A 9,758-nucleotide genomic window follows, 5' to 3' on the forward strand; every position below is an offset into this window, starting at 1 on the left:
GGCATCCAGCAGCGCCCCTTCGGGGGAAGGAAGGCCCTTCTCCGTGGGAGGAGCCAGAGGCCAACACAGAGGAAGGGGAGGGTCCAGTCCCAGGCAGCAGCCGCTTCCAGTAGGACAAGAGGAGCCGAGGAGGGGCTGATGGGAATGAGCCGCGTATGGTGTATTCTCAGAACACGAGGGCAAGAGCTACCGAGGCACCGCTGTTCTCAGCTGGAGGTGGGGACGGTGGCGCGTCTGGCAGGCAGAAGGGGCTTCTCTGGCTCTCTCTTGGGGCTGCCTAACACCTCCCCAGGCCGCAGGAACCCCCTCCACAGGTGGTGTTGAGCGGGCCGCAAGGGGCGCACATGCCGGTGCTCACCGCCAGGTTCCCACTGCAGGGGGCGCTGCACGCACTGCCGGTCACAGGCCGGGAGCCAGACACGCAGAGGTCCCCGCAGACGACCCCGCCGCGGGAGCTGCTGACACCTGTAGAAACAAGGGCAGAGTCAGGAGGGCTGGCTGCTGGCCGCCCCATTCGGGCTCCTTCCTTGGGCCTCCCTGCCCCGCGTAAGCCTCTGGGAAAGGACACAAAGGGCCTTCAGCTGTAGTTCTGAAGGCATGAAGGAACCATAGCCTGAAAGCCAGGAACCCTGGGTTCTCAGGCTAGACCTTGGGCAAGCCCCTTCCTCTTTCGCTGCCTCAGCCTGACAGCCCAGGGTCCTTCCTGGAGAGATCTGTTATTCTTTCTCCTCTTCTAACCCCCTTTATGCTGTCCAGTTGTTCCCGAGAGCTAAACTCAGTCTCTCCTGCTGCATGACCAGCCTACTCCCATTTACTGGAGGAATTACTGCCCCCACCCTGCCTCACTCCACACACACAGTGTTTCTATACACTCATAGCCAGAAAATTCTTGTTGCCCCACATAAAATTTTGCTTTTTAGGGCTCAAGATACTTACAGACATTCACAGCTCCAACACCTTCACACAGCCTGAGTGGGGAAAAAGGTAAGAAAGGGGAAGAGATAAGAAGTCAGAATGAGATTCTCAGATTTCCTCTATGCTGGAATGGATCATCTCGGGTGTATTTCTGGCCTATATTTATGCCTTTGTATAACTTTAAAAAGTACCTGTTGGCAATTGCAGCAATGCCAGGCCACCCTATTTGGCAAGCAGAGTATGGACTGGATTTCACTTCTTATTTGCTCCTCAGGCGGCTGCCTTTGTGCAGTGTCCAGCCTGAACAGCCATATGTGGCATACTTGGATAGGTTCAGCTTTAGGAAGGGGAAGGTTCTTTTGGGTAGTCACACGAGGCCAGGTCACAGTTTGGTTAGCAACTCTATCTTTGGGCAAGGTGACCTCCTAGAAACCAGACAGGGAGTGTATCTTGCAAGCCTTGGGGATGGAATGACTTGAGGATGTTCTAAACTGAGAGAATGGGTGTCCAGGTTCTATCCTAGCAAGGACCTGGGTTCTCTGCAACTCTAGACCTCACAGTGACACTGACCTTCATTTTTTTCCTCTGTATACTAAGTCCAAGTTCCAGTCTTTTGAGATCTGGGATTCCAAGATCCCAGAGTCTAGCTTGGGGTCAGTTCTGAGGACTGACTAGGATATGGAAGAATCAAAAGTGGGCAAATCTATGCAAGTATAATTCCTAGGGCAGCAGGGTTGGGCCCCTACCTCTGTTCTTCGCCTTCCAGCAGCCGCCTGTAGGTGGCGATCTCGATGTCCAGGCCCAGCTTGGAGTTCATCACCTCCTGGTACTCCTTGACCAGGCAGGCCATGTCCTGCTTGGCCTTCTGCAGGGCAGCCTCCAACTCTGCCAACTTGCAGCGGGCATCGCTCAGAGCTGTCTCGCCCTGCTGTTCCGACTGGGTCACTGCGGCCTCCAGCTTGGTGTTCTGGGGACCCAGAGGAGAACAAGGTGGGTTATGGCCCAGGTCTCTCTGTCCGTTTCCTGTATCAGCCCTCCCCCAGCTGGGAACACCCCAAGAGCAGGCCTCTCCCTTTCATCAGCTGAGTCTCTCCCAGGGACCACCACCAGGGACGCTGGTCGTGCAGATGGCCTGGAGCATGAATGGTGAGATCCACTGGGGACACACACTGCCTGTATGACCTGGGGAGGCTCCAGGCGACCCTTACCTGGCACTTGGCATTCTCAACCTCGGCCGTCAGCCTCTGGATCATGCGGTTGAGCTCGTTGATCTCTTCCTTGGTGCGGCGCAGGGTCTCCCCGTGCCGGATCACCGTGGCCTTCATCTCCTCACACTGTGGGGAAGCAGAGATACTCCTGAGACTCAGGACATGTTATCCCACTGCTTCCCACAACTTGCACATCTGCTATCCTGTCCTGACAGCTGCCTGTCCTTCCCCTGTCCATCCCATCTAGACAAAGATCAGAGCCCTTTTAGCCTCCCTCCTGCTGGGATTCTGGGAAGAGGGAGCTGGGCTCCTCACCTTGCTGCGGTACCAGGACTCAGCCTCAGCCCGGCTGCGGCTGGCGATGTCGTCGTACTGAGCCTTGATCTCGGCCACAATGCAGTCCATGTTCAGGTCCCGGCTGTTGTCCATCTTGACAATGACCGAGGTGTCTGAGATGTGGGCGTGGAGAACGCGGATCTCCTGTGAGAGCAGGGGAAGAAGAAACAGCACATTATCTGGACTTTTCCTCACATTCCCATGCTGATGCCTATAATCTCTTTAGCCCATTTGGAGCTGAAGTCTCAGGTGTGGAGCAGGGAATTCTCTGATGAAATTGTGTGACTTTATGTACAGATAAGAAATTCCTTCTAGAGGAAGATCACAAGCACTTTTCAAATGCTTGCTTCTGGGATATTTAGGCCCAGGTGAGCCTAGGCTGCGTCCCCCCACCAGCTCGCTGTGGGTGCATCCTGGGGGCCCAGAACCTGCATCAGGTCCATTTCACATTCTCCGGACCAGACACCAGGAAGGAAGTCTGTTGGCTGCCAGAGAAAGCGGTTTGAGGCTATGTGATGCTTTGTGTGGGCTTCGCTCCCAAGCTACAGCTGTCCCAGGGATTGCATTCTCTTGGCTTTTTTCGGTTCTCCATTCCTCTGCCTCCCTTCTTCCCTCTCCTTGCTCTCCTGCAATCCTCCATCCTCGAGCCTGGGTCCCCATGTCAGCAGGCCTCTGGGGGCCTGGGCAGGGGGTTGGGGATGCCCACCAGGGTCGCGAGCCCCCTCACCTCCTCATATAGGCGTCGCAGGAAGTCAATCTCCTCAGTCAGGGCCTCCGCGTTGGCCTCCAGGTCTGACTTGCGGAGGTAGGCGCAGTCCACCTCCTGTGTGGGGTTCAAGGGGCTGTGAGGCCTGCTGTCCTCAGGACATTGTAAGAGCTTGGCTGGAGTGTGGTGGGGCAGTGAGGTCGGGGTGGCCAGGGACTCAGGGTGGGGCTGGGCCTCGGGCACTCACCTTCTTTAGAGCCACAAACTCGTTCTCTGCTGTGGCCCGAAGTGTGACCTCTTCTTCATACCTGAAGTAGGTGGGAAGGACAAGACCGTGCCTGAGCCTCTCTCAACTTGGCCGTGAAGCATGCATGCAAATGAGCTTGACCCTCTCCCTGCTTGTCCCCTTGCATCCAAAAGAAATGGAGCAGGACCAAATCAGGCTGCCTGTCCAGGCCTACTGAGATACCCAGGAATGCTGAAGTACCCACTCTCACATTACCCCTGAGCTTCTCAGTGCCGATGGGAAGGCAGGATCTGGAAGTTCAGTGTGTGCATGTGTGTGTGCATAGGGTAGGGGAGTGGGAGGTGCTTGTATTTTGCATTCTGGTCTGCATTTTCCTTTCTTCTGCCCCTTGCCCCTTGCCCTTGGCTTTGCTATGGGTGGTGGGGTTCCCTCTCTGTCATTCCCTTTCTGGACTCAGCCAACAGGAGTTAAGTCTGCTACTTCCTCCTGCTTCGTGCACAGGCCAGTTCAGAGCCAGAGCCGGGAGTATGGCGTCCTGGGAAGTTCATGGCTGAGTGTTATTGAAGGAGGCTGGCTACCCCTTGACATCAGCTTCCTATAGGATCCTGGGGGCACCCTCCACAGTGTGGGTCACACTTTAAAACTGATGGCCTGTGTCTGTGACTGGGCCATGCCTGCTTCCCAGTGGACTGGCAGCCCTCCAGGGACAGGCATGGCATCTACACTTTGGCGCTGGATCACTAGCCCTTCTTGGTCTCTGGCTAGTGCCCAGTAGGGCACTTAGAAACTGTGAGTTGAGTAAAGAAGTAAACTTGAGAAGAATGTCCAGGACTTTGAAGGCTAAAGTCAAAGGGACCAGGAGTGGTAATTTTTCTGGGAGCCCAAGAAAAGGGTGTAGTGCATGGAGAGAACATCATTCCCTTCACCTGCTGATGGGAAGGCAAGGTGGACTCTATCCCCCAGGGGCCAGGACCCACCTGCAGGTCCTTCCCCATTCCCAGGCAGAGGCCCAGCCACAGATCCAGACACGCCCCTGTCCCGGGAGCTTCCTTCAAGCACTTTCCTGAGCCAGCACCTTCTGACACTCACTTCTTCTTGTAGCCCTCCATCACCTCCTGCACATGGTTGAGCTCCGATGCCAGCCTCCCGCTGTCGGCCTCCACGCACTCAGCCTCCCGCCTCAGCGTCTCGATGTAGCCCTCGAACAGGGGCTCCAGGTTGCTCTCGCAGCACTTGCGGTTCTGGTAGAACTGCCACTTGGTCTCCAGCAGCTTGTTCTGCTGCTCCAGGAAGCGCACCTACCGCACAGAGGCAGAGCCTTAGAATCTCTTCCTACAGGATCAGGGGCAAGAGGTGGGGGCTGGGGGCAGGTGGGTGGTGGTGGTCCCAGCCCCAGGACCTGCAGGTCTTCAACTCTTGGACCCAGAGTCCTCCCTGGCGGGTGTTATGTCAAAACTATACCAGGGCTTAATCGGGTCTCCTGGAGGTCCTTCCTGAGAACTCGCTATAGTCTTTTCTAGGCAATTACTTGTTGCCACAGAAAGAGCTAAACTATGCTGAGTCCAGATTCTGCTGCTGCTTGTTAATAACATGTCCTTGGGCATAGCGTGTCACTCTCTCATGAAATGGGAGGTTAATGCTCGCCTCACGAAGAAGACTCAATGAGCCCTGGCATGAAAGGGCGCCGGCGAGCTGGATAGCTACTGTACCAAGTCAGGTGTGATTGTCAGTGTGCAAATGAGCAAGCTGGCCATTTTAGAAAGGCAGAGTGCAAAAGGTGAAAAATGAAGTCTGTGCCAATTATTAAAACCTTACAACAACAATGCAATTAGAATAATAGTCACCTGGGATATTAGCAGGCATGCTCTGTGCTCTAGCCCTTTCATTTTATGGATGTGGAATTGAAGGCCTAGGGATGGTACCTGACTGCCTGAGAGCTCACAGTGGTAGAGCAAAGACTCAAACTCTGAGCCTCTGCCCCACGGGGGGCTCGTCTCTCACTGTAATGATGAGAGATTATTGGGCCCCAGGAGAATTGCTCGCCCCTCTCCCTGCCACAAGGCCAGCCTGGCTGACCTGTGTCCTCATTCAGATCCCCTTGTCTAGAAACTTCACCACAACCCTGGTAAGTCCTTTCCTATGCTAGCCTTGGTGTTTCATGTTGTTAGGAGTTGCAGACTTTTTTTTTTGGTCCTTCCTGGTGAGGTATCTCTCTAGTGTGACTTCTTTCAAGGCTGGCTCTGGAGAGAGAGAGAGCCCTTGCCAGACCCAGAGCCACTTCCTAGTTGAAGTCTTCTCACTTGTCTCCTCGTGCTCTTGCCACTGAATCCAATGGGGAAGAGGGCTGAAGACATGAGCCAGAAACTGCCAAATGCAGAGGGCTTATGCTGTGTCCAGACCTTGTCTCCTCACAAGACCCAGAGAGTGGGGACTATAGCTATTGTTCATGCCTGGATCTTGAGGCCCAGACTTGGACCAAGCACTCTGGCTGCTGCTCAGCAACCAAGGAACCATCTGGCAGAGAAACAGCTCTGTGTGATCTGTGGCATTGTTCCAGTGTTACACTCATGGGCCTGCCCTTGACATAGGGAGCACCACCTTCCCATGTCAGTATCTATTTGACTTCAAAGGCATTGAATACCCACATGGCAGCCCTGTGTTCATGAAGAGATGTTAGCTCTCCGCACTAAGGTTTCTGCCTCCACTTCCTGCTTCTGGGTTTTCCTTTTTATCTTCCCTATCAGATTGGCAGCTCCTTATCCTATTCTTGTTTCTGTCTCTGTCCTAGAGGTATGGCTGCTTCTCCTTTTGGAATGGACTAGGGGCTTCTGTGGGCAAATAAATGCCGGTCTCCGACTCCCTCCTCAGTGCCCAGCTTGAGTCCTGAACATGGAAGGAATTCAGGAAGGGTGTGATCAAGGGCACTACTCACCTTGTCAATGAAGGCAGCGAACCTGCTGTTGAGGCACTTGATCTGCTCCTTCTCCTCATGCTTCACACACTGAGCATTGGGGTCGATCTCCAGATTGAGGGGTGTGAGAAGGCTCTCGTTGACAGACACCGTGGTGATGCAGGGTGGGCTGGGTCCACACACACCTCCGGAGCGGTAGCCAAAGCTGCGGCCGCAGGAGCCAGCGCGGAAACCCCCACAGACACTGCGGCTGCCAAAGCCCCCAGTGAGACCACGGTAGCAGGAGACTCCGCGGTAGGGGGCGGCCGTGATGCAGCAGCGGCCAGGCCGGGGTCCGCAGGCCGAGGCGCAGCTGAAGTTCCTGGGGCCGAATCCACAGCCCACGGTGCTGAAGCCACAGGTCATTTTGGAGATAGGAAGGTGTCTGGACAGTGGAGAAGCTGGCCGAGGACGGAGTCGGAAGCTTGTGCTCCCTGGGCTGTGGCAGGTCCTTTTATGCAGCAGGGGCAGCTGGCATTAAAAGGCACAGCAGAGTGACAATAGCTGCATTTTATTGGCTTGGCATCATCCCGGCCTCTTAAGAGCCAACCCAGCTTGCCTCTTCAGGGTAGCTGTGTCAACAATCTGCAGCCACAGGCCTGTTTCATCTTCAAAGCTATTAACAAGCTTCCTCATTGCCTCTCCCCTTCCCATTGCTGCTGGAAGCGGAGAAAGGGAAGGGGTCCTGGAAGCATCAGTTGGGCTCCACGCACTCACTACTGGGAATGGGTGCAGCGACCTGGGGTGGAGCCTACTCTCGGAATCCTTTTCTGGAAGGGGCATCCCCGGGTTATGGGTCCCAGACGCATGACCTGGCCTCAGGGTGGATGGCTTGCCGGTCCCAACCAGTGAGCTGTGTCCCAAACAATCTGTTATTCTAGGAGGCTTCTCTGCCTTCCCCTGTCTCTCTAAAGCATGTCCCTTTCTCATTGTCAATGTCAGCCTTTCCTGGCCTGTTCCTACCCAGAGTCTAGTCAGGGATGGTAGTGGGGGTAAGGAATTGGGAGGGAGCATCGTCTCTGCACTTTGGGTATTCCTAGGAAGACAAGCTATGGGACACTAGATGGGACATGGGAAAAACTAAGTCAGAGAGTTCATGAGAGAACCGAGGCTATTCTCCAGAGTTCTGGGCCTCATTGCTGGAGACTTCGGGGGGAGGGTCAGGAGTGTGGAATAACCCAGAGCTACAGAGATGAATCAGGGAAGACTGCTCGGAGGTGGGTTGAAGCTGGACTGGGGTAGGCTGTGGATAGGGTTGGGAGGAGACGAGAAAGGAGTCTGGCTCTGATTTGGAGGCTAGTTTATGTAATCATGTGTTTTCTCATTCATTCTGAAAATTCTTACCACATCCCAACTGTGCATTGCTGGGTTCTGCAAATCCAGTGGAGACCTGAGATGTTTGGAGGTTAGGAGAGGGTAGTGTGCACAAAGGGGTGCCGAAATTTGGTCACTGGGCAAGGGGGAGAAGCCACAGGTGGAGAAAAGGTCCTAAGATGCCTAGGCTGTGTTGGGATCTGATATGGGGATGTGCCATCCTTTAGTGTCCCAGCGGGGAAACTGAATGATGAATACTGGTGTGTACGCACCCACCAGGAAGGATGAGAGGTGCTGGCCATGAGGGGAGGGAGGTTTTTGAAATGACATTGCTTCTTCCACTCTGAGGATCCATGCTGTGAGAGGAAGTGGGGAGCTCATATGGTCGTTCCCACAGCCTAGCTGTTGTGATTTTCCCCCTCCTCCTTTTGGGCTAGGACCAGGGATGGCTGTGGGAGGTAGACAGTGGGACCTAGTTAGGAGGTGCCTCGAACCTGTGGAGCTGAGCCTGTAAACCCTTCCTTCCAAGAACAAGTCTCTTGACTGCCTTTGTGCTTAAGGATGACTCCTTTGATGGCGCTGTTTACTAACCAGCCACAAGCAGATGCTGACCCAATCTGGGCTAAAAATAGCCCTCCATGCACCCTCCCTGGGCCTCACCTTTTGCCCTCTTTACTCCTCTCAGGGTGAGTGAGCCACTTACATCCCAGGGTGAGAGAGGGCCCGTCCTTTCTGGGAGGGCAGGGGACATTTCCGGACCCTCCACTTGGACCCTGTGAATAAATTTTCACAGACTCTTATGTGTGGAGTGGGAACTCTGTGGGTATGGGCTGTGGGATAGGGACCTCTGGGGTGAGCCACACCCAAGAACGCAAGGTCGGCAGGCGAGGGAGGGGCTGATTCCTGCTGAGCAGCTGGTGGGATTTTGGAGTGTTTCTGTGGGAGGCATGGCTGAGTGTTTCCTGGGTCATATACCTGCCAGCCAGCCAAGAAAGAACCAACTCTTTCTCTCCTCTTGTCTCAGCTGGGACTGGTGAGCACCTGGAAGGTTCCAATGGGTTGTCCAAAGATCACATGGGATTTCTTTCTTGGTAAAACGCCGAGGGATGAAAGGTGGTGAATCTTCAGGACGCATTTCTCTGTTACCCTGCTGGTCATTGCCCTCTGCCCTCTGTCCTTGCTCACGTGTCACAACCCAATGGGCGCAGTATCAAATTGCATGCTTCACTGAGGGTCTCTGTGTAGACATGGTCCCTTCCTTGGGTCAGGGATGCTGTGAGCATACCCAGGGCCCTGTCCTGATGGGAGATGATGCTAGTGGAGACTCTAGAGATAAAAAGGTGTGGTTTGAAGCCCGGCTCTGCCACTGACCAGCTTTGTGACCTTGGGCAAGACTTGCTTCCTCATTTTCCCTACCTGTACTCTATGCATGGCAAACCATGCCTTGCTGAGCTGTTGGGAGGATTCAGTGGGTGGGAGATGCCCCCCACCCTTCACCCCATACTAACCAGGTGACTTGTCTTGGATCCTCAGAGCCTTGCAGAGGGATGGTGTGCATGGGCTGGGCAGTACCATTCTTAGTAAGCAGAAAACAGCCCAACAGCTTTACAAGGCAATCACGGCCACATCAGAAAGCCTTAATTAGAGCACTTATTTGTAAGTGGCTGAGAACAAAGAGAATGGCAAACTGGGTGAGCCCTTGAAAACACACTTAGACAGAAAGCTGACAAAGGGTTCAGCAGCCCAATAGGCTGCTTCCTTCCACCTGGGCCCCAGGCTGGATTGGCTCCCACCCCAACCATGGGTTATAAAGGCTCTGGTTGAGCCCCAGGTTGGGTCCATTGCCAAGGCCTGTGCCCTGAGCCTGCCCTTCATGCGGCTGGCCTGGGTCAGCCTGGGGACTGCCTTATCCTTGCTGCCTGGAGGGACTGATTGCCCTATTGTTCTGGTCCTTAGTTTCCTGCCTGCCTTGCTGGGACTGAGAGAGTTCCTTGACCTTATTCATCCTGATGGTTTCCTGGTGGGCGCTGGCCGTCTGTTTGGATGCTGACCTGCTGATGCTCTTGTCCTGTCTTTTTGCCT

The 9,758-nt window shown here is 54.6% G+C and overlaps 1 protein-coding gene across 1 annotated transcript; it reads right to left on the reverse strand.

Annotated features, from left to right (window-relative positions):
- LOC132019701 (keratin, type II microfibrillar, component 7C) lies at window positions 1-6,779 on the reverse strand. Its single transcript, XM_059403176.1, has 9 exons — window positions 6,345-6,779; window positions 4,502-4,710; window positions 3,413-3,473; window positions 3,187-3,282; window positions 2,439-2,603; window positions 2,124-2,249; window positions 1,662-1,882; window positions 937-968; window positions 1-465 (listed from the first exon to the last, which is right to left on the reverse strand). The coding sequence occupies exons 1-9, from the start codon at window positions 6,726-6,728 to the stop codon at window positions 278-280; spliced, it is 1,482 nt and encodes a 493-aa protein (XP_059259159.1). The 5' UTR covers window positions 6,729-6,779; the 3' UTR covers window positions 1-277.
- Between the last annotated feature and the right edge of the window lie 2,979 nt (window positions 6,780-9,758).

This window comes from Mustela nigripes, chromosome 6, assembly GCF_022355385.1.
Source record: "Mustela nigripes isolate SB6536 chromosome 6, MUSNIG.SB6536, whole genome shotgun sequence".
Taxonomy (NCBI): domain Eukaryota; kingdom Metazoa; phylum Chordata; class Mammalia; order Carnivora; family Mustelidae; genus Mustela; species Mustela nigripes.